The sequence below is a fragment of the Austrofundulus limnaeus genome, unplaced genomic scaffold, assembly GCF_001266775.1.
Source record: "Austrofundulus limnaeus strain Quisiro unplaced genomic scaffold, Austrofundulus_limnaeus-1.0 Scaffold43, whole genome shotgun sequence".
Lineage (NCBI taxonomy): Eukaryota > Metazoa > Chordata > Actinopteri > Cyprinodontiformes > Rivulidae > Austrofundulus > Austrofundulus limnaeus.
In genome coordinates, this window is record NW_013952445.1 from 104052 (window position 1) to 128598 (window position 24547).

Below are 24547 nucleotides of genomic sequence, written 5' to 3' on the forward strand. Positions count from 1 at the left end.
TATGGTACGATATGGTACAATGTGTTACGATATGGTACAATGTGGTACAATATGGTACGATATAGTACAACACTTATAGTACGGTATGGTATGGTACATTACGGTACAGTCCAGTACAGTACGGTACGATATGGTACAGTACGATACGATACGATACAATATGGTACAGTACATTTTGATACAATGTGCTACAGTACAATACGATACGATACAATACAATATGATATGGTACAGTACAGTAGAGTATGATATGATACGGTACGGTACAGTATGGCATGATATGACACAGTACAGTACAATACGGTATGATATGGTACAATATGGTACAGTCCAGTATCATACGGTACAGTACGGTACAAAACGATGCGGTACAGTACGGTATAGTACGATACGGTACAGTACAATAAGATACAATATGGTACGGTACAATATGAGATGAGATGACATGATATGATGCAGTACAATTTTTAATGTTATAAAAAGATACAATATCACACAATACTATAAATACAATATGATGTGATGCAATATAATAAAACATAACACAATACAACTCACAACAACATAATGCTTTACAATACAATACAATACAATTCAATTAAATACAATACGTTACAATACAATACAATACAATACAATATGTTACAATACAATACAATACGTTACAATACAATACAATATGTTACAATACAATACAATACGATACGATACAATACAATACAATACAATACAATACAATAAAACAGTATATGACTCAATTTGACTCAACATGTTCCAATAGAATATAACACAATTTTTTATGATAGAATTAGGGGTGTAAATCACCAGCTTTTTCACAATATGATATATTGATTTTTTTGGATGACGATCCAGTGTTTCTCAATATCTTAAAGTCAGTTACGATACAATTTCCATCGATATGATAGCCTAAAATATTATATTATATTATATTATATTATATTATATTATATTATATTATATTATATTATATTATATTATATTGTATTGTATTGTATTATGGATCGATGTATTGTTACATACCTAAATACAACGCAATAAAATATAAGAACCAGTTGTTTTGCCCTGAGCGTGTGTCATTATGATAGACTTTCTTTTTCCACCTCCAGCACGTGTGTGACATTTAATAAGGCAGAGTTCGCCTGTGTGAGAGAATGTTTGTCTCCTTAAAGTGGAGTTTTTTAAAGGATATTTTTAAATTTCAAGCACCTGTCATGATTCTGATATTGGGAAAACGTAAACATCATGAAAAGGAACATTAAGACGTTTCCTGACCCTAATAAATGGGTACTTTTCCACAGAGGACATGGATCTTAATGAACTCTTCAGGGCATAAAGCACTTTAACAACAAAGCAGGTGGACCTTAAAACAAGCCTGAAGCAAGAAACCAGAAACTCCAGTTCTCATTATGATCATCGTTTGGCAGCAAAACAGTCGTGTGTTCTCATGCAGCCGTGCTTTTCACAAAGACAGCTGAGGGAACAGGACCTCTGGGCAGAGGTAAGAAGATTTTGTTTGGTTTCACTCAAGTGTCGGAGGAACCTTTCTTGTGTGACAAAGAAACCTGAAAGAGTCTTAACTGGGATATTAACTCACTTTTTTACGTTTATACTCATTGATAATTCAATTGTTGTGCAAATAATACTTTATGAAGGATTTTACTTGATCCCTATCACATATAAGACTATTTTTCTGTGTTAAAACGTAAAAATATAAGTTATGAACAGAAATCTTCACCTCAGTGCATCTTTTGGTTAGGAGCTTGTCTCAGTTTCCACAGAGGAATTAGGTCAATTTTAAACTTATACTTTGTTCTTTTGATATTTAGAAGGTTTTACAGTTTTTAAGCAGCAATGATCACTTTCTATGCCTTTTTTATTTGTAATTATTTTGTTCAGGTGTGGTATCGCAATGTCCAAAAGCCAGAAGAACGGAGGTACGACATCTAAATATCTTCTGTATTGGTTTTAAGTGTTAACAGTGTGTCAGTAAACTTGTTTTTACAGCCAGTCGAGGTTCACGTGTAAATCACACGCTGACACTGATGTACAGTTTGCCAGTTTCGTTTTACTTAGTCCTACAACAAACCGTTTTAATTCTTTTTGTTTTTAATTTATGCCTTTTATCCTTAACATTCTACTGCAAAGTATCTGAAGGAGTAAAGCAAAGACTGAAAACAAGTGTGGGTAATTTTTTTTCTTCTGTCCTTCAGGTCGTGCAGTGTTTTATAAACCATTTACTGTTGCAAAAGAAATCCGGTCTGGATACTTGTATAAGTCTCCTCCACAAAAACGGCTGAAGCCAGAGGTGACAAATGTTGTTTAATAAGAGAAGTATTTTTTAAGCCTTTTCATTTTGTTTTGTTTTTTTGCATGCCAAAAATAAATAAATAATACTAAAAACTCTTTTATTTTGCAGAGATCATGGAAGAAGCGCTACTTTGTGCTTTACAAGATCAGTGAGCACGAGTATCAGCTCCGGTACTTCAAGAACAGTGAGGAAATGGGCAGCCCAATAGGAGGCATAGACTTGACACAGTATGTTTTCACATTTTAATATAAATCAATAACTGTTAAAACAAACAAACAAGAAAAAAACAGTTTATTTGTTTTTGCTTCTTTTATGTGTTAGTATTTACAGACTTTATAAACTCCCTCCATCCATTCAGGGCAGAGGGGGGTCCAAAGTTTTACTTTATTTTTTATTTTTATTTTTATTTTTTTGTACTTTTGTGCTTAGAAAGTACATTTTAATCTATTCGCGAAAATAAAAGTCAGTTTTCTTTACAAAAAAGAAGTTGCTAAAATATTTGAATATAAATAAAAAAGGCGATTATTAGACAAAAAAACCCTGTTTTGAACGTTTTAAGATTTCTCTCTTCTCATTTTCAGTTAAACCCAAAACGATCAAAATATAAATAAACAAAATATTGTATTTTTGTTGTTGTTGTTGTTTTCCTTTTCCTCCATCAGAATCTCACTGCTGTATGGAAGCCCTCAGCATCACCAGAAATGGCCGTGGGTGCAGAAGACCTTCAAATGCTCCCCCTCCTGCGTGCTCTACATCAGGTCTGCAGACCGGGACTACTTCCTGGTTGGGGAGACCAGGTCAGTCAGGTTTTTTTTTTTAAGCTTCATGCATTCATGCACCACTGAACTGCAAGAACCCACTTACTTATCACAGCTGTGCCTGAGGGGTGATTGGTTTTATCATTACAGGAAATATGGGTTAGAGTTTCGTTCAAATACATAATGTATAAATATGACCATTGTTTTTCTTTGTTTGCCTTAAATTTGAAAGTTGCAGAGATTGAGCTGTCTCTGCCTTATGGTCCTCAGTGACTCAATCCCAGTGCGTCCAACACTTCGGCCCACCCTCATCACCCTTTAACTATTTTTAGAGCCTGCAATCAGACAATAAATGATGACGCCGCTGTCCTCTTTAGACACAGTTGATCATCCGATAATGGATTTGCACACACCAAATCATTGCGAAATTGGGACCGTGTTCTGTTYGCGTTTGATTTCTGGTATTGGATTTTAAATTAAAGTGTTGAAAACATAATTTGTCGGGTCTAAAAATGTACTTTCTAAGTGGTTCTTTTCTTTTGATTTAGCACTGAGATCGACGACTGGTTCACTGACCTGTATGAAGCTCTGTCAAACCGGCCACATAAACTCCTCAGCTCCGAGGTATATTTGTAATTGTTTTGAGAAATCCAATTATTTTGTTTTAATTATACTATTTGTCATGTCTGCTATATTGTACATTACTTAACTGTCCTCTTTCTGTAGGAAATTAGTAAAGTCCAGCCAACAGCTGAGGTAAGTTAGAAGTCAATATTTTTCATCTAATTGCTGCAGACAAGATTGATGATATTTTGTGCATTAAATAGTGAGAATTTGATTAGCATTATGCATAGATAAGGCTACTTGTTTAGTATACAGTAAACATAGAAAGTAAGAAAAATAAACTCTATAAAGCACCAATTCTAAAGCCTAGAGTGACAGTTCACATTTTTGAAGTGGGGTTCCATGAAAAAGATATGAACAATTAGTATCTTACCTGCTGTAGACAGCTGTTTGAATGACCACAGTTTAAAAACAAAAGTTAAAGTAGGTTTCTTATTAGTATTGCCATCAATTTTGCATGACACACTCATTCGCTAAGAATTTTGTTGATATTTATGGGCACATTCAGACCAGGAAATTCCTTTGGTCCACTTGTTTGGTCCAGACCAAATAGCGGACTTTATTTTTTCTTTTGGTGCGAAATATCAAGAGCAAAAAAAAAATTGAACATCAAGAGCAGCTCATTCAGTGGCGATTTTGCAATGATATACTTATAATTTTGGGATAGCGTTGTTAAATGTGTGCCGCAACCTAAAGGAGACAAGATGCTCATTGTTTGTAGCGCAGTGTTAGCATTAGCAACACTGGAGGGCTAACGCTGCTTAGCTTTGGTGGCTTGTGAAGTCCTAAAAGTTTCCTGTAGTTGGTTTGAGGCCAGTCTGTATTCACACCAGAAGCAAACTGCACCAGAGTTTGTTTGAAAGGGGACTAAGACCACCTCAAAAATGGGTCTTAGTCCAGTTGTTTGATCCGCACAAAAGGCTCATTTAAATCAGACCAATGTGCCAGGTGTGAATACACCCTGCGAGTTCAAACACTGGCAGCAGCAGCTAGCTGTGGCACTTTTCATTTAACCTGGTGGCCTGAAAAAATATCACAATGATTTCCTAAATTAATGTAATTTATTTATGCTTAAACTCCTTTAAAAAATGAAGGATCAAAGTTGTTTTAAAACAGCAACAACCCACTTTGGTCCTGGATCAGCTCCAGTTAGCCATTAGCTCATTAATCCACTCAGAATGAAACTTGGTTTCTTCAAGCTGCATTAAAAAATCTGTTTATAAAAGGTAAGATAATAATTTGTCATTAACTTTTAGTAAGAACTCCAGTTCAAAAGATCTGTCTTTGATGAACTTGCAGGACATAGGACTTGCAAGGGAATCAAGCTCAAAAACCAAGGTAATGCAGTAGTTTGTACTTTGTGATTACGGTACTTATTATCTATTCCATGTATTTTTTTACTACTGTACTAAACAGTCAACTAGCTCATATTATGCTTTGGAAGAAAGCTTTACTATTCTTTAACAGCTACTGTATTTACTGTCACTTCCTTCCTTTTGCGCATACGCAAAATGACCTAGTCTCACAGTCACCAGTCCTGTTTGTGGCCCAGAGAAAAGCCTCAAGGCATTTTTGTCAGTGATTCATTCTTTGATCTTTATTTCATCTTAGAAGAAAGACTCCTGTTTTTTTTTCTTCAGGTAATTTCCAACCCTCTTAAACGAAGCAAGACATCTTTAACTGAAAACGACAAGGTTAGTCTGTGTACTGTAGGCTCGGCACAAAGGATCTGGTTATTCTGTTCTTTTTAATTTTCATAAATTCATTTCTTTTGATGGACAGCATTTTTTATGTTCAGTGGATTCTTACAGAATAGCAGCTTGAGTACATCCTTGAATTGGTTCATTGGTGTTTTGATGGTAGTGTTTGGGTTGAGGACCACTGTCCAACATGATATGCAGAAGGTCCAAAAAGTCTTGGTTTAATAACTGGTGAAGGAAAATGCTGTAAAATACAACTACATAATTTTCACGTGTGTTTTAATTGTTAAAGGATTTGGGATGTTAGAGAACAGTTTAATCTGCTATGGTTCTTTTAATGTCAATGTGACGTAGAACATCCACATTTTCTAGTTTYCTTTGTTTGTTTTGAAGTTCAAAACTGTTTTTAGGAACTTCGCCATTTTCATCCAAGTGTGGTTTGATCATCTATGGMAGTATGATCACCCCAAATATACTGTATTATCAGGATGTTAAAGGTTAATGAACTGCAATTGGGGCAGCTCAGTTGGTAGAGCTGTTGCCTCTCAGTAAGAAGGTTGCCGGATTAAATCTTGGCCAGGCAGTTTTCGGGGTAGAGTTTGCATGTTCTCTCCGTCCATACGTGGGTTTTCTCCGGTTACTCATGCTTTCCTCCCACAGAGGACAAAAAACACAACTGCTAGACTAAKTGGTAACTATAAATTGTCTCTAGGTGAGAATGAGTGGTTGTTTKTCTCTATGTGACCCTGTGATAGTCTTGTAACCAGTCCAGGGTGTACCCCGTCCCTCACACTGTGACTGCTGGATATAGACACCGGTGGYCCTGAAAGGAAGAAGCAGGATAAGATAATGGGTGAACTACAATAGGAAAACCTATGAGCCTTCTTTAATTGCACTTAAGGCAAACATTTGCAATACTATTGAAATGAAAACTAATTTGATGATATGAGATTTTAATATATTGTTCAATCCTACGTCGAACAGTTTGGGAGACATTTTCAAAATAGGGAAAAATGGTTATTTTGCAATCAGAAGAAAAATTATCCACACAACCACACACACACACACACACACACACACACACACACACACACACACACACACACAGAGCCACATAGGCTACAACACAAGCTGTTTGACTGAGAAACTTTGGCAAATTTTTCATGTGCGCAACCCGCACACTCAGCTCTACTGCTCACCCCACAAATGCATGTTCCTTACAAATGTGACACCATTTAAAAAGGGAAATTAACAGTTCTAAAAGAGAGCACATCCATCAGGGACAAAAACAATTCACCTGGAACAACTTTTTGTTGATTTGAAGGCATCCTTCCTCGTCCAGCGAGACGACGTRGTCGACAATGCTGAAAAAAAGGATCCGACACCTGTACGTACCCTCATATTTACATATATGTTACAGCTACCCTTCAAGTGCCAAGTTTTTAAAACTGTTATTACTTTTGAAGGAGTTAACCTTTACTACCCTAACAGAAATATTTAAGTGTGTCTGCGTGTGTTTCAGCAAACACCGAAAATAAGATCGATGTCTGATCCATCCTCTAACGGTGTGGATTTTGAGTTCGTCACACCAAAGGTACGTCACTGTCATGCACAATACTTCGTCTGACCACTTGGGAATCTTTAAACAGAAACAGCACAGTGTTTTATTTTCTGACTGCAGGACGATGATTATTGCAAAGTCAGGCGTGCATCTGAGCCTGTGAATCCAATCTATGACTATCCCAGATCGTATTTAAAGCCAAAGGTTGGTTATTCTGTTGATTAGTTGTGTGACATTTTGTGTTCTTTTGTTCGGTAAAATATACCACTGTAGCCTTGAGCTGGGAGTAAAGGTGTATTTTTGTACTTTTGCTCATATTGTTCTCTTTTTCTCCAAATGGCACGAAAAGTACAAGGAGAAAATTGCAGGCCGAGCCTGCAGCCTGGAGTCACTGTGAGTTCTTGTTTCTGTTTGTTAACTAAGAATTAAACGTCTGGAAACTAGGATGTTACAATAATTATTACTGTTTATTGTTGAATTTGAATATCCATCTCTTGCAGATATGAATCGATGACAGAATTTAAATGTAACGAATCAACAGCAGCGTAAGTGTTCAGTTTATCTACAGTATATGCCCAGAAATACGTTTTCTTATGCCATTGATTAGTAAACATTTAATAATGTTTAAAATGATGCTTCCAGTGACATTGAAGTTGCAGAATTTACCACTGGCACCCTGATGAGGTCTATCACTCAGGTCTATGACAAACTAAAGACACACGTGTCGCCTGAGCCCATGTCCCCTGTGCCCATGTCTCCTCAAGAGACAGCTCCTGAAGACAGGTGAGTTTGTTTTAGACTTTTCACCTTTTGTTTTATGTGACTTTTTGTGACGTGCTCAAGTACCCCCAGCAGTACTTTTTCAGTTTGTGGTTACTTCCTGCCTCTTTGTAGTCTGACCCTCGCTACCAGGGACTTTGAATTTGCAGAATAGGTTGTTGAAACGATTCAATTGGTTGTCTTCTTTCGATTGACACCTCTTTTGACCAACTGGGTTCATCTATAAGCCCTCCAGAGCTCAAAATGTGTGGCGAGCCCCTCATGTCCCACYTGTATGTGGTACACATGATTGATCAGCCAATCAGCTCTGAGCTTCATTCTGACACCACAGCTGTATACCCAATCATGTAACCTTTTATTCAATATACAGATTTGGAAATGTAAAAAAAACAGTTAATGGTTATAGTGTATTTTAACTTCAGTAACTAAATACTAGCTACAGTTACAAAAAGTTTGGCTGCTGAAATTAAAAAATCAGATTGATAGCTTTCAGTTGGTAGCTTGTGAATTTATTCCAAAAGGTTCAAGAGCAGTACTTAGTTTAATTTGTTTTAGGATTAGGGATAGGGTTGGGCCTGCAGATTACAGTATGTGTCCAAGCTGATAAACGTCATCATTAGTGACAAACACAGCCTTACAGACTGAGATACTTAAACTAACAACAGTGAGCGCTTTCTTCCCGCAGCGCAGGCTATTCAAGAATCTAAGAGATATATCACTTCAGAACTTGTTTAGCAACTTCTGTGTTATCATTTTCATCTCATGTCCAAAGTTGTACCTTAGCACTCAGCACAGTGACGGAGCAAAAACAAGTTTTTGGAGTGTTTCATAAAAACAAAACAGTGAAAACAGTCACTTTTCCTATATTTAATATGYGATAGCCTAAGCTTTATTTAATAATTTTTTAACTTTAAAGGCCTTTATAGTAAATGATCTTTTAAGGCAACAAAATTTCTTTTAAAATTTCTCTTAAGGTAAATAAGGCTCAGTGTGGTTGGATGAGGTGCATAAATAAAATGCACAGTCATTCTTAGGTCTCTGCGGGGAAGCTCTGAGTTCAGAACCACATTCTAGACCAAGGGTGTCACCCATTGAAAATCAGAATCATTTTATTGTYMTTCACACACAACRTCAAAGMTGCAATGCAGAACAAAATTGCAGTTTGGAACATCCGTCCGGAGAAACACACAATAACAAACATGGGGGAGCGAATGTCCAGGGCCCTGCTCAACATCGTGCGCTACCCTTGCAGTTTAGAATACACACACACATAGGAAGGACGAGTTAAAAAAAGAGCTTTGATCCTGTGTTTTATACAGAAAAACAGACGAGCATGCGCACAAAAAACTACTCTGCGAAAGGAGCAGCTAAGGCGGGGGAGGGAGGGGGTGGGGGAACAAAACATATGGAAGGGGGGAAGGGGTGCAGCAGAGCCGGTGACATCCAGGGCAGAGTGCCAGGACCAGTCAGAGACCTTCAGAGTCCAAACCAGCTGTTATCAGTCACGCGCAGTTCATCAGAGTTCAGTTTCTCTGTTTCCACCCAGCGCGCCCTCCAGACTGGGTTCCAGACACAGGTGGGGGTTGGGGGGAGGGAGTGGGGGGCATCAAGGCTTCCTCCACACGTATCATCCAGGGAAGTTTATCNAGGGGGTTGGGGGATCAAGGCTTCCTCCACACATATCCAGGGAGGTTTATCAGCCTGCGACCATGGTCACATTTGTGGGAATCCAATGATAGGAATAAATTAGCAGCAAATTACATTAATTTTATATATATATAAACTGCCACTGGTAATTAGGACAAGTTTATGCTGTAAATATTTATGTAGATATGTRAAATTGTGATGTCGGTGATAAAGGAAAATCTTCAAATACAAACAGTAAAAACAAAAACAATCATAAAGTTGTTTCATTCTGTTTTTAACATGTCAGATTTCACAAACAATACAAAAAAAACTGTTGAGCAATATGGTCTCAAATTGATATAAAAAACAATCAGTGCTTTTAAATGCTTTTCAGTCATTTTACTTRTTCRGTGAGAAAMATCCAGTCTGTCTTCTTGGGCTTTAACAACCACATTAAAATCTTTCTGAATGTCTGAGCTGGTGGTATGTGGGACAGCAGAGAGGTGATCGTCAGTCACAGAGGATCTGGATTTGTTGAACTTCATCACTGAGTATGTCTGTTAACATAAGTAGGTTGATCCAAAGAGGTCTAATCTAAGAGCAGATTTTAGTGCTTTTGTTAAAAAAAAAAAACGAGTGGGGCATCATTGGCAGGCTGGATGGAAGTCACCCAAGGGCCACATATGGCGCATGGGCCATCAGTTACCCACCCCTGTTCTAGATGGTCACAATGATTTCTGTCTTCTCTTGGCGGTACACTTTACGTTGCTTTGTTTTCATAAAAATCACCAGATTTCCTGAGGATTATTAAAAACCTCCTGCTTCGGCCAGACTAGCAGACCAGCAGAGTATCTGACGACTAATAGTGCGWGCTGCATGTGTTGACGGTTTGGACATGATTGTGGTTGACCTCCTCGTGGCCTTGTGATTGGTAGTTGCATCCATCTTTTCAGCGTYTCAGCCCTTTTTGCAGAAACCTATTCCCACAGCTCCCCAGCACATTTACCTGTAAGGATTGTACTAATTAAGTGACAGTGAATCCCATTTATTCTGCAGGATGTGCTGCGAGTTGTGGTCAAATCAGTTTCCGCATCAGATGAAATGCTTTTACTTGTCATGTTCTTTTTGTGCCTGTGATTCAAATCCAACTAAGAATGATTTCTGTTTGACAACGTTACAATGAAGGTCTGATTGGTAAAGTGGCCCTTTGTGTGGCTTTTCCCTAAAAAAAAAACCTGTGTGACAAAGACTTTGTCTACCAGTATTTCATTTGAGMAGGATGAAAGCTGCTCTGCAAATGCTTTCCTAAAGTTTTGGCTCTTTAATGCTCGGACATTTGATTTTGCGTYAGATCCTCAGTTTTCTACAAAAACGCCAGTTTTTTTAGCCAAACTGTTTGACCGTAAGCAGACCTCGGTGTTAATCACCATACCGCAGAGACAGAGTGATCTGTGCCCGTTCCAATTATTTCATGCCATCCTCTGCTGCCTGCCTGCTGCTTGTTTGCTTCACAGAGTTTGCTACGRCATCAAACTGTGTAATAATTCATCATTTCACTCTGATGTCTGATTTGTAGCCAGCTGYGGCAAACTGCTGTGTTGCCACGCTAAAGAACGAGCTTTCTTCCATGTTTGGAAGTCAAAGRACTCCTCTCAGGCACGTTTCTTAATTAAAGATTTGCCACCGCCTCTGCTGCGGGTTYGTAAATAACTTCTTGGAAACATGCTGCTCTTAGGAACTGTTTTAAAATCTTATGACTTTTTTTTTTTTTGCATTGCTGAAATCAAACTAGTTGTACTTTTTTGGTGTCCATTCATTACTTCTTTCTGCTTTTGTTRTGTCTGATCTCTGCAACAGCTGTAAATGTCGGCTGGTTTCATTCAGCATGTGCTCAAAATAAACACAAAGCTTTGTCATGTTACTCAGGAGGCACAACAGTCCCTTTGTGGATTGTTTTGTCTTTGTCTGACAATCTAATGACGTGCGCCGAGATCAGATGTTGCAATCTGTCATGCTATCTCCGGGTTTCACAGGGAAGACAAACGTCAATCTTCGGATTTCAGCAGCAGCTCCAGTGGCGCCATTTCCCCCGTGGACACACTGGAGAGACAGGTGTACTCGCCGGATAAACAAAGCTCCACAGAGAGGTGAGGTTCACCTGTGTCCAAAAGCACAACTACCACTTCTGGAAGCCAATACGACAAGCCCATTGCTACAAAAATAAAGTGTGTTTTGAATGGAACTGGAATCTGCAGAAGCAAAATGTTTTAACCACAATTCAGTCAGGGCAGGATACTCAGAAATGCCCGCTGTGCAGCACCATTTGTGTGACTGTCAATGACAAAACCAGATGCAGCTCAGAGTCAGTCCCAAACAACAAAAGACATCAGTGCAGTTAGTGTGAGACAACATAACCCAGAAGGAATGCTGGGGCCCACCTGCCGGACCGGTTGGAGCCGTTTCTAGGAGTTCCTTCCTGCTGACAGCGGAGCCATAATAGAGCATTCAACACAACTTCAAAACTGCACTTTAGAAACTCAGAAAACCTCAACATCAAAACTTGTGTGAAAAGTAGAAGTCCTGATTACAATTACAGATGGTGGAGACGATCAGAAGTGCTCATTTTTGAGCTCAGGAAAAAAATCAGGCTTTTAAAGGGGCAATATTATGTGTTTCTCAGGCATACATTTAAATACTATACCATAATAAAGTATCTATGTCACCTTTAGTTGTTATTAAAATGCTGTTTTTATGTTTAAATAGAAAATAAACTTGTCTTCCCATCACTTCCTCTTCTAAATGCCTTGAAATTGGCCTCTGTCTCTTTAAGARCCACCTTCCCCTTCAATCCTGTACGTTTCAGTTGGGGATTGGGGGGTGTCACGCTGTGATGTAGTTTACTTGGCATCTGAAAATACATTTCCTCAAAGGTATTTTGAATCTGAAAAGAGCCTCATTGAGTGAGTAGTGTTGAGAGCAGCAGACAGTTTAAGTTTCACTTTCAGTTTGCCTTGTCACTGCCAAGAGCCTGCAGGAGTCATGGGTGGGGTGTGTGGGGTGGGGAGGTGTGCTCCGTGATGAGGAAGCTCGGCTTAAAGACACGTCCCAGGGGTGTTTCTGGTCCCCAAAAGGCATTTCTGGTCCCCACCTGTCGTTTTGCTCCTCAGCATGGCTTCCTAAAAACGCTGCAGGATTTCTCAAACATGCATGAATGAGTCAAAGTGAGGCTTTGGGCATGTTTTTTATGAGAGTATAACACTATAACATGATGTAAAACTCAAAAAAGTTGATTTTACATGATATTGCCCCTTTAATAGCTAATATTTAACCACATTTTTGTGATGCAAACAATGTTTTCTGCACCAATCAGATCTGAGAGTTATTCACAACACACTGATCTCACAATCATTTTTAAAGCTTGACCAAAATAGTTACAACCATTTCTTAACATAAATAACATGTGTTTAAAACATTAATAAAATGCAGCATTTTTAATTATTATTATTTTTTACTTTGCTGTGAAGCCTGGACGGTGCCGTGGCGGGGGAGAGGCAGTTTAAGGTGAAGCAGGCAGATCTGAAAAAAGACCTCACACTGACAGAAGCCGACGGCAAACTAAGGTAAGTTTCGAGCAGTGTGATTGGACACCACAGTCTGAAAATGCTGCTCTGATTCAAACGTCTAAAAAAGGCTTATCTAAAGGGAAACCTGGGGACAAACGCAGCATGTTTAGTATTCAGAAACTCGCTCCCCTTGAGCCACTCAATCACACACTGCCATTTTTAAAAACCACAAAGCATTTCAGGCAAAGCCGGCCATGATGCTGCACGTCCTTATTTGTTCTTTTTTGGCTGGAGCGGGAAAGAAAAGCTCTCAGCAGCTTAATCAGGCTTAATATTCCTCCGAGGGAGCCGTCAATTCATTTGTGGAGGATAACAAAGTCCATTCAGAAGGATTGTGTGAACGTTTGAGTATTCATGATGGGATTAGGTATTGCTGCATGGATTAATTAGTTTAAATTCCCACATTTCATTTCTGATGTGGAAAAAGAAAAATCATGTGAAGCTTGTGTTCTCGTACCAGAAACAGGCTTTTACATGTTACCAATTATTTATTTTATTATTACTATTTATATAGGACTTAAACTTGTAATGCAGTCGTTTGTTTTTAAAATGTTGCATATTAATTATTTCTAAGTCGGGGGTGTCCAATCCAGGTCCTTGAGGGACGCTATCCTGCATGTTTTAGAGGTTGCTCTGCTCCAACACTCCTGATTTAAATGAACGGGTGATTACCAAGCTTTTGAAGAACTTGAAGAGGTAATCCAGTCACTGAATTGGGTGTGTTGGAGCAAACAAAGAAAACATGCATGTTAAAATAAATGTGATTCCTATTAAAGTGGCAACACTTGAGTACAAGTCTGTTTTTATAGAACACTGTAAAACTGCAGTGAAGACAGAGCGATATCCACGGCTGGTTTTTATTTTAAAAATCTCACCTGTCACTTAGACCGTTTCATTTAACTGCTATGCAAACCGTGAAGGAAACAGTCGAGTGGGAAGTAAGTGACATTAAAAGGTCTGAGTCAGGTTGTGTGTCTGTGTGACCAGTGTGTCTGGTTGGACGGGACAGCCACAGTCCGTGTGCCTCTTCCACAAAGGAGATCAAATCCTGGCCATAAACGACTTGCTCATCAGCAACATGGACGAGTTCAACGTGCTCCTCAGCAAGTCCATCAGGAAGGAGGTACATTTTATGACTCAAAACTCATCAGATTACAGCATTTTAAAGCACCGCTAACAAACAATATCTGAGCTCTACCTGGTATTACCTGCATAGAAACAGCGTTTRAACACGTCCGCTTATAAACATTGAAAAGCACCATGCATCTGATTAAATGTGAATTAAGTAATACAGAAATATTATTAAAAGTAAAAGTAAGAGTTTTACTCTCTGTTGAGTTGTGGTGAGTCTTGAATTCTGAACTGTCCCAGTTTCCGACAGGAAATTCCCACGCATAATCGACATACATTGTGGGAAATGTAGCTTATGGTCAATGCTGGCTTTAAAGTAGCTTATTTTGACACATTATAATACAGGGCAGAACAAGTGTTGTTCTTCTTGACCTGTTTATTTTGTTACATTGAATAATAAATTCAAATTTAAAAACTATTTTCATTTTTATTTAAGTAAAAAAATAAATTACGTAATTCTGTCCAGCCCACGGGCCTTGAATATGATATGTGCGATAGACCAACTCTATTCAGTATTTGTAAAGTGAAAACAAAAAATACATAGAATTAATACTAACCCATAAAACATGCATCTCTTTCACAATTATTTTACAAATAAACATTTTAAAACATGTTAAAGGTTAGAAAAAACTTGAAGCAAAGACCACACTCCAGCAGGACAACTAACATCCATCCAATGAAGTATTTCCTGGTGTTTGGACCATGTTTATGTGTTAAAGACCCAGCAAAGCCCAAACCTAAATTGAACAGAAAATCTGTGGCAAGAATTGAAAACTGCAGTTTCAAGCTATTTTGGAAAAAGAAGTGCAAAAATTATAAATACACAATCCAGTACAGAAAAAGTAAAAAAAAAAAAAAAAAAAAGACTGCATCATTTTCCTTCCATTCTATAAATCCCAGGAAATACTTTGAAGTTTGTGGTTGAACAACGTGACAAAATGTAGAAACGTTCAAGAAGGCGTGTATGCTTTTTCAAGGCGCTGTGTTTTCTATTCACACACACCAATGTAGTCCATCTGATGAGCCGATCTGATTGCAGGTGATAGTGACCGTCGTGCGTCAGCAAGGATGCCAGCCTCTGCATCTGCCTAACTGCCCCTGCAGCGACTGAGACGTCTCCCTGCCTGCGCCAGCCTCTCAGTGGAGTTTGTACCATAATGTAAACTACTAACAGTATTTGCCAGAACTGTTGTCACTTTTTAAAATTTTGATTAACCTGCCTGTACTTTGAGAATTGTATTATGTCCTGTAAACAAACATATGTCTGTTTTGATTTCTTGCATGTTCAGCGTCATGCCACTGAAACGTTCATGTTGGCTTTACAGGAAACAAAAGGTGAACGCCTTATTAGAGTCCGTGCCCTCATAGCTTTGGTATTTTGGACTGCCAGTTTTGTGGTGCAAGGTCCTGACTTTGAGGCAAATGTAAGAGAAATGTTTGTATTCTATAAGCTAATTTGCTCAAGAGGTAAAGATGCAGAGAAGTGCCTCAGATTTTGGGTGGTTAAAGAGTCTGTGAGCTATTTTTAGGCATCTGCCTGTTCACAGACAAGGGGAAACACCAGCAATCAGAAAGTGTGGTTTGAGGCACACCTGGGTAACTAACGCATACGTCATCCCTGCCCCGGGGACGATGAATCATTTCCATTCAGCTCGGCGTGTCTCGCCTGCGATGAGACGTCCTTGTAAACCCAGTGAACAGGCTGCTCTGTAGAGCCACACAAACCTGCTTGTTTGCATTTATTTGACAGAGAAAAAAAAACATAAGTTTTCATAAATAACCTGTATTATTTTAAATCAGAAATGGCTTGTAAATAATCGCTGAAAAGAAGAAGTTGGTAGTTTATGTCATCCCTTCCTCAGGGAGTTTAAAGTGATGGCAGAATGGTGTCACGCCTTAACGATATGTTTCACAGGTTTGTGTTTTTTTTAGCTCCCTTTGCTGAAATTCTTGTTCCAGTGTTTTACATTGTATAGCTGCTAGAATCAAACGGAGACCCATCTAACTTCAATCACGATGAACCAGCCAGATTTAAAACGGGGTTTAAAAATGCCCTCGCCACAGTCTCCAGGGGTCAAGAACAAAGCTCTTATTTCCTAATATCAAGAAACAATACGATCCGACATGAGAGGAAAGGCAATGATAGTGTTTCAAGTTTTAATGGAGTCCTAGAAACGGATTAAAGACAAGTCAAAGTTAGAATTCAACTGTGATGTTCAAGCTGTGCTGTATTGTAAATATGTTCCTTATTTATCTTATCTTTATCTTTGCAACGGGTGAAGAAAATCTCAGTTGTTGTGGGAAAGTGAATCTGTAAAATGATTATGAATAAACTTAATTATTAACAATTTGCCTTTTTTTTAAGTATAAGTTTTTTTCCACAGGACAGGAAATGTAAATTACAGAGCACTTCAAATAAAAAATGTGATAAAATTGTTGAGAAACAGAATTTATTAGGGACATTTGTTAGTAAAAACCTTAAAAGGAGACATGTCATGCTTTTAAATCCTTTTTCATCATATCATTCCGTTGGGGTCTATATAAAGTGGAACTGCAATGCTTTGGTCTGAATTCCACCTTATTGTAACTCCACAAACCCCTCTTTCCCCCTTTTTCTGAGGTGTATCTCAGATCAACTCGTGTTGAGGCTGTCTCTTTAAATCCAAACGAGGTGCTTCAAACCCATTCTAGTTTGATAGAGTGGGGTTTAGGCCTAGCGCAGAAACTTTCTTTACAAAGTAATTAAAAGACGTTAACAAGGGAAGACTTGTCCATCCAGCCTTACATGTTGGGGCCAGAGGAGGATGAAGACAAGATTGTAGTTGGTAAGTCCAGACCTTATTTTGCAATTGCGTGGCAAATAATTTCAGGTAATAGTTCAGAAAATGTAAAACGAAAAACAGACAAAACTGAACGGGTTGAAAACTACCATCCAAAAAAAATAAACATATCTATGCAGCACCAGGAGAAACTAAATTCAAAATTTTCGGCAGCTAGAGACTCCAGTTTGACCGGTTAAAGTGAATGTTGCAAAATGTCCTCTAAACTTCTTATCAGAGCCTTGACTATAGCGATTATCTTCACTTTATCGTTCCAAAAGTTAATCAGTATAGATTTACATCCAATGTCTATTTATTAAAGGCACAGTGTGTAGGATTTGTTGTTTTCAGCGACATCTAGTGGTCGAGTGGTTGAATCATCCTCCCTGGTCCTCCCCCCACCCCCACCCCCGCTTCCAAACACAAAGGAGTTGCTACGGTGTCTCTCAGGTGTCAAAAACCTTTAATAATTCCAACCGCGATGTCTACCAGCAGCTTCAGGGCTAGTGATGTTTCAAGTGGTAAGATTATGAGCTTTAATAAGTAAAATTATCCCAGCTACAATGACAAACAAATATTACATTTATAGTATTACAACTAAAACCGTTTTTGACGCCGCCACCGCAGTTTGTCCTTCATGAGCCTTCGTAGACAAGATGGCGGTGCAAGATGGTGCTGCCTGTAGTGGCGACCCGCGACCATGGAGATATAAACAGCTTTTTATAAGGTAAAAATAATAAAACAAGGTCTTTGTCTGCAATGATTAGACATGTTTTTTATTATTGTCATTAGTGATTATCTCAATTTCGGCTAAAAGAATTGACAAAATCCTACACACTGTGCCTTTAAATGTTTATTTTAAATGAGTTCAGCGACCATGAGCTATTTGGCCAACACAACACGCACAACACTCTTTCACCTTTTGATGGCAGGTGACAAAAAGAAGAGCAATCTACAACATTTATTTAAACAGTGTAAACTAGATTTTATTGTCGTTTTACCCCAGGCTGCTTCTTTAAGACTGAAACACACAAAACTAGAATGGGATAAAGAACTAGTTTGACTGAAAATCCCGCTTTACGACTCAAGACTTTTTTTTCTTGTCCATCTCTATAGTCCCAGAGATAAAGCACTTGAAAAAAAAAGGGCCGACGGCACACTTCAGAAACCAGTTTGCAGTTTCAGCTCCGCCACAGAACTCTCACTCAGTGAATCGAGTTTCACAACAGTGTCACGTCGGGGTGAGCGACTCAGAAAGCGGGGTCAGGAGCTCCAAAAAATAGAGTAGTTTGTTCACAGGAACACAGGTGAAAACTCAGGGCCAGGTTGCACAAAAACCACGGAACTTCAAAAACTCAAAAAGGTCACAAAAAAGGTCTCGACTTGAACATAAAATACTCAGAGTTTTACCCGAACTTGGTGACACAGTGACTCAGGAACAACGACGATGAACAGCAACTTAGACTAGTGACCTTTAACAACGAACAYGATGACTACTATGACCAGGAATGTAGACTAATGAACCCATGAAAACCCAGAGACAGGACAGCACTTAAATACACAGAAGACTAATGACATGACACAGTACACCTGGGAACGCGAGGGAAACAATCACTGGGACAAGACACAAGTGAGATCCACGGAGGCTGACAGACAAAACTAAACACAAAACCCTACATAAACATAACCCAGGAAACTCTCATTGTGGCAAACAGAGCTTCTGCTCACATCAGTCTGGAGGATGTTTGTGGGGTCAAACCTTTCAAAACCAAAAAATAAAAATAAAGCGAAATTTTCCAACACCGTATCTGCGTGCAAGAGAAAGATAAAGCGATAGCAATTGAACATTTTTATTAAAATTTCACATAAAAACATTGACGGAACAGTCGCGGAGTTTAAAAGCGGGACGATGATGAAGGCAAAATGGAGCAGGAGGTGGCCACAGCGGGCCACACAACCAGTTAGTTCAGCAGCGTGCAGAAAGTCTCATAGCTTCATTAAAAAAATTTTAATTAAAAAAACATAAACTGGTTTAAGAGCAAGTTATGAACTCTGGAAATCTGGAGATGAACTCGTGTGCTCAGCAGCACGTCTTTACAGTTTGGTTTCCGTTAGCCACTCGCCGAAACATTTCTCCATGGCCTTTCTGCTCGACCAGCAGCCGACGTTGACCGTGGGAATGATCTTGAGGGGCCGGAGCCACTGAACGAATCGCTTCAGTTCCAGGAAGCTGCTGTGCTCACTGTACGGGATTCCTGTAAAGGAAAAGAAGAATTCCTTCACTGGAAATTCACATCTTAATAATCAGAGTCTGCAGATCAGATAGCTCAGGTGTCTAGCAAAAGGTTTTTTTTTAACGTGCTTTGTTTATATCGAGTGCTTTCCCACATTTCAGAATTGCAGACATATCTGGACAACTACTGGAGTCAACTCCTTCATGCTGCACCATTTCATACAGCTCAGGGTAACCTTTGTTTGATTTCAGAGCCTAAAGATTAATGTAAGCTCTAATTACTGAAATCTTTCATTTATYAACGAGACGAGTGCTGTGGGGAGCTGACCAGATGGCTCGGCTCGGACCTGAGAGGCGTTTTCACACGCTTGCAATTCATCGGCTTGTTTCCGGTCTTAATTTCTCAATTAAAAAGCATCTCAGCTCACAAATGGGCAATTTGGTTTGAGGTGAAAGACGTACTGTATCAGACAAGCAGCAAGAGGAGCTGCATGCTAAAGGTGGGTGTCAGATTCACACCATCAGAACATTATTTTGTTTAGAAACGCAGCCATAAAGCGTCCGCCTCGTGTTTGTCCTCATTTGACTCATTTCAAGTTGGTTAACAGAATTAGATCGAATGGAACCAAATCAAGTCTTCAGCCTGCTCCTCCCACAGGAAAAGTTCAATATTAGCAGCACATAGAAGAAAATAAATACATAAAAATACAGTTAATCAACTTKTACTTCAGTAACAAGCTGTTGAAGAGGCAGAATTTGTGTTATTGTCTGTCACAAAAATGGCTATAGGCTACAGACCAGCTGGATGATGGATCCATTAAAGTACGTCTACCTCAGCAAGCAGAAACTAAAAGATTTGTTAATTTTAGCTTTTCTGTCCCTACAGGAGGAGCTGTAGGATTAATCGAAGACTAAAGCAACATTTTTGACACAACAAACAACATTTTTGGAATAAAGCCCCGACAGAATGAGCCAATGTTAACAGATCCCAGCATTTTTTTACTAAAATCTGTCTGGTAACCAGTCCCTCTCACCATAAACAGAGATGTTGCCGCTGATCTCTGGTTGGATGTCTCCCACCGACGCCGCCTGCTCGCTGAAGGTCCAGCCTGTGGGTTTGAAGGCTACCAGTTGGTCATATTGTGATGAAAAGCGTGCCAGATGATCCTGCAGCTTCTGCGGAACAGACGGAGAAACAAGAGGAAACATAAAAAAAACAGATTTGATGTTTTACTCTGAATATGAACGCCCTAAAAACTGGCAATTCTCTTCCCCCTCCCTCACTTTTCCATCAGCATTCCTGCAAACATATTTTTTGCATTACAGCAGCTCTTTTTGATGACAARGCTCGGGGACTTTAATAAGATCACAAATTAAAAAGCTAAACTGCAGCATTTATTTCCCATAAGTTGGCTTTTCTGTGYCTAGTGATGTGTGAATTATAGCAGCTTCGGCGCTTATCTGGGGTTAAACAGATGGCAAAATGAATTAGTTTGGAACTTCTAGTGAAATATTTCACATTTATAAATATCTATACACTATTCTAAGCCTTTTAGAGTATTGTTTGTTGAATATGCAAAAATAAAAATAAACAGTAGGAATAAAATAAAGGAAATCTTACACGGACATTTGTTTCATGAAAAAGCAAAAGCTGCTGCTCACACCTTGAAGGAGAGTTGCATCATGGGCAGCACATGGACCCGGGCTGCCTTCCAGTCAGTGGTTATCTGTTTCCTGATTTGCTCCGACTCCAGGCAGCACATGGTGCTGTATTTGTCTTTGGAGAGGCAAACCTTAGACCCCAAGACCTCCGCCAGAGCTAAAAATACAGCAGAACATTGGTCGAGCGAGCAGCAGAGTCGCACAGAGAAACTGGATTTTTACGTAACAGGCATCTCACCAAAGCCTGCCTAAAAAGTTACTGCTGAGTCAGCATTCACGCTTTAGCTTTTCCTGTTTGGCCTAAATGGTTTTCGCAATCCAACWCCTTTTGCACACTTTGTGCTAATTTGATTTAGTCATTTAAATAAATAGATATGAGATCTTTTAAAATCCAAAACAGTTCTTTTCAAAATATGCTTCAACCAACTCTTTTTGTGCTCCTTTTAGCATTAGGCTAGTGTTACGTTGATTTTAGCTAGCAATTCTTTTAACTACCGATGCTTCTTTAGCTATTTTTTTGTTTTTAAGCTAGTGTTTATATTAGCTTGCTTTGCTTCATTTTGCTTTTTGCTTGTGTTTTTATTTTGAAGCTTCATCAGCTCAGTTTCAGCATCTACAGTAAATTTAACTGAGGCCATTTCTGCTCTCAGCATTACCAATTTATCTAGTTTTATTTTAATCATGCTTATTGAGTCTTAAAGGGGCAATATCATGTAAAATCAACTTTTTTGAGTTTTATGTCATGTTTAAATGTTATACTCTCATATAAAAACATGCCGAAAGTCTTGCTCTGACTCATTCATGCATGTTTGAGAAATCCTGCAGCGTTTTTCAGCAGCCATGCTGAGGAGCAAAACGACAGGTGGGGACCAGAAACGCCCCTGGGATGTGTCTTTAAGCCGAGCTTCCTCATGGCAGAGCGCCCCCTCCCCTCCTCCCCACACACCCCGCCCATGACTCCTGCAGACTCTCGGGTGAAAGTGAAACTGAAAGTGAAACTGTCTGCCGAGCTCCTAACACTACTTCTCACTCAGTGAAGCTCTTTTCAGACTAAAAATACCTTTGAGGAAATGTATTTTCAGATGCCAAGTAAACTGCATCATGGCAGCGCACCCCGGAAGGTGGTTCTTAAAGAGACAGAGGCCAATTTCAAGGCATTTAGAAGAGGAAGTGATGAGAAGATAAGTTTATTTTCTATTTAAACATAAAAACAGCATTTTAATAACAGCTAAAGGTGACATAGATACTTTATTATGGTATAGTATTTAAATATATGCCTGAGAAACACATAATACTGCCCCTTTAAGTGTACAAAGCTAAAGATGGTAAAACAGATGAACTAAAAGGTATCGTTAAGAAAAACAAACTATCCGTTTGCTTGTTGAGACAGCAGTGATTAGAAAAAGTAACGCTTCTCCTGTTCAGTCAAAACAACATTTTTTACATGCTTCTCCATGCAGAAGTGCAACAAAGCATTATTCACGCATGTCACCAGAGGACATCGCTGCCTCCACATAAGGACAACACATACCAGGGTTTCAAAAACAATTTCATCAAAACTTCAAGCCGCTCCCTTTTTAATAAAACCGAAATCCCAGAGGAACTTTAGCAGGAGTAAATATTAAGATGTTTAAAAAATACACATATTTTCGTACTGCTTGACATTTCAAATCTAGGTTGTCACATACCCAGAAAGACCTTTTCTTTCCCCACTGAGTAAGATCCACACACCACCAGCGTACGGGGGTTCAAGGTCACTAGCTCAAAAGCGGTACTGGTGGCAAAATTGATGACCTTTTGCTGCGTGGGAAAGGTGTACTCGGGGCTGCAGTAGCTACACACACAAACACAGATTGCCMAGGAGAACGAGCTTGAGTTCAACGCAATTTACGCAGATCCACTGTAGCAACAAAGAGAAAGCGCTCACGTGGTGTCCAAGTAGAGCGTCTGCACCCTGCAGCTGAGCAGCTCAGGGTAGGCCTCCATGGACGGGTCGGCTCTGAAGTCGCCCGTGTGCAGGACTGTTTGGCCATCGGGCAGGAAGAACAGCAGCATGGCTGCTCCTGGACAACTGAGAGAGCAGAAACAGGAAGGATGTGAGGCTGGAGATCGAGCAGGAAGAAAAGGTGATGAGTAATAACTGGAGACAAAAGAGGTCTGGGATTAAAAACACTAAACTGTYGTCTCTGTCGAGAAAAAAATATATTGCAGGCATTTATCTGAGTGCATTTTATTAGATATGACTAAAAGCAAAGATGTACAAGATCAGAGGAATGGTAATTTCTTTTAAAAACCATATCTATTATTTATTATCCAAAGTGAGTAAAGCAGGGCTATTCAACTGGTGGCCCGCGGGCCACATMCAGCCCACGAGTGACCAAAGTTCGGCCCGCCAATTTGTTCATTCATCTCTTAAGCCAAAACCCTGTTTTCTACTTTAATTACTCTAAGTTCTTTTAGTTAAACATAGACATGTGTGGTATCTACAGAAACATCCGAATCATGGCTAGAACAGGTAAAAACTGTTTCTATGCACACTCAAGACAGTTAAAATGACAGGCAGTTGATGATAAAACTATGAAACTGAAAATAAAATTGGTTWAAAAAGTTGGCAAGTCAGAGATGTCAAAATATTATTTGTGTTAAATAGGAGGCAAAGTGTGTGTTCTTTTTTATCACTACTTTATAGGGTTCTGTTTGTTGTATTCATGATTAAATGCAGCAAAATAAACAATTTCAAAGGTAACAAATTTTTGTAATACTTGGTTTATTTACATATTAACTTTAATTGCTGGATGTCTGGCCCCTGGGCTGTTGACCTGCAATAGCTGGGGCTCCTGGAGCAGTTTAGTTGAATAGCCCTGGAGTAAAAGCTTGTGTCTCAGTTCTTTTTAACTGCCCTCTGCCATAAGTGAAAGGACAATAGTGTTTAACAAACTCAAAAATAACTAGAACTCAGCCATATTTGATGTAGTAGCAGCTGAGTCATTCTACCAGATTTTCCAAATACCAACTGATCTGTTTTTATAACTTTGCCATAAAATAGTTGAGTCAACCCTGTCTGTTAACAATATATGTGATGAACCACCAGATAAATCTTAATGAAACTCTCATAAAACAATCACAGACTTTACATCTCTGGCTCGTTAGATTTTGTCAGAGCTCACGCATACAAGGTTCGACTAAAACAACTACTACTTTGTCTCTTCATAACATAAAACAAGCTCTTTTTTACATAAAAGGCAGACAGTGTGAAGCCCATCCCTGCTGGTGTCACAGATGACTCACTGGTTGGCTTCCAGCAGGATGACTCTGACTCCTTCCACAGTGACCTCAGTGTTCATGGGAAGGATATGGACATACTGCTCTGACACCCTCAATTTGCTCCTCAACAGGTTTCCTGTAATCTGATAATAAAAAATATATAGATAATAGTTTTTGAGGCGTAACATCACACAAATAATGAGAAATCTCACGTTTAACTCTCATAACTAAAAACTGTGCTTTAAACCATGAGATGAAGTGAAATCTGCCTATTATAGTTCTGAAATTGTGGAAAATCAACTCCCAATTTTTTTTTTTATAATTTTGATACAAATTTTCAAGGCCAGTGTCTCAACCATGTTAAAGTGTATCTTACCCCCTCTGTGAAAAGATAACTCCGCCCCAAGGCGAAATTTGAAAAATGCATCAAAGTGGGT

At 39.0% G+C, this 24547-nt stretch overlaps 2 protein-coding genes across 6 annotated transcripts in view; one reads left to right on the top strand and one right to left on the bottom strand.

Annotated features, from left to right (window-relative positions):
- The first annotated feature begins 1009 nt into the window (after nt 1-1009).
- LOC106516952 (pleckstrin homology domain-containing family S member 1) lies at nt 1010-20208 on the top strand. 5 transcript variants are annotated; one of them, XM_014007578.1, is made up of 19 exons: nt 1021-1519; nt 1918-1955; nt 2232-2326; nt 2438-2556; nt 2992-3126; nt 3636-3711; nt 3814-3843; nt 5011-5049; nt 5352-5405; nt 6736-6798; nt 6934-7005; nt 7093-7176; nt 7322-7365; nt 7473-7517; nt 7615-7755; nt 11412-11525; nt 12903-12998; nt 13989-14124; nt 15172-16482. In XM_014007578.1, the coding sequence occupies exons 2-19, from the start codon at nt 1931-1933 to the stop codon at nt 15241-15243; spliced, it is 1440 nt and encodes a 479-aa protein (XP_013863032.1). In that variant the 5' UTR covers nt 1021-1519; nt 1918-1930; the 3' UTR covers nt 15244-16482. The 5 variants fall into 5 exon arrangements, with proteins under 5 accessions (XP_013863034.1, XP_013863032.1, XP_013863030.1 ...); XM_014007576.1 differs by having other exon boundaries at nt 1021-1955; XM_014007580.1 differs by lacking the exons at nt 13989-14124; nt 15172-16482 and adding an exon at nt 20071-20208 and having other exon boundaries at nt 1010-1955.
- Nucleotides 18786-24547, bottom strand: part of dclre1a (DNA cross-link repair 1A (PSO2 homolog, S. cerevisiae)) — a 13682-nt gene continuing 7920 nt past the window's right edge. Inside the window, exons 5-10 of the mRNA XM_014007574.1 lie at nt 24135-24253; nt 22774-22917; nt 22535-22680; nt 20849-21003; nt 20219-20360; nt 18786-19206 (exon numbers count right to left, since the gene is read on the bottom strand). Of these exons, the coding sequence (XP_013863028.1) occupies nt 19046-19206; nt 20219-20360; nt 20849-21003; nt 22535-22680; nt 22774-22917; nt 24135-24253 (867 nt within the window). The 3' untranslated portion in view covers nt 18786-19045. The remainder of the gene's footprint in view (nt 19207-20218; nt 20361-20848; nt 21004-22534; nt 22681-22773; nt 22918-24134; nt 24254-24547) is intronic.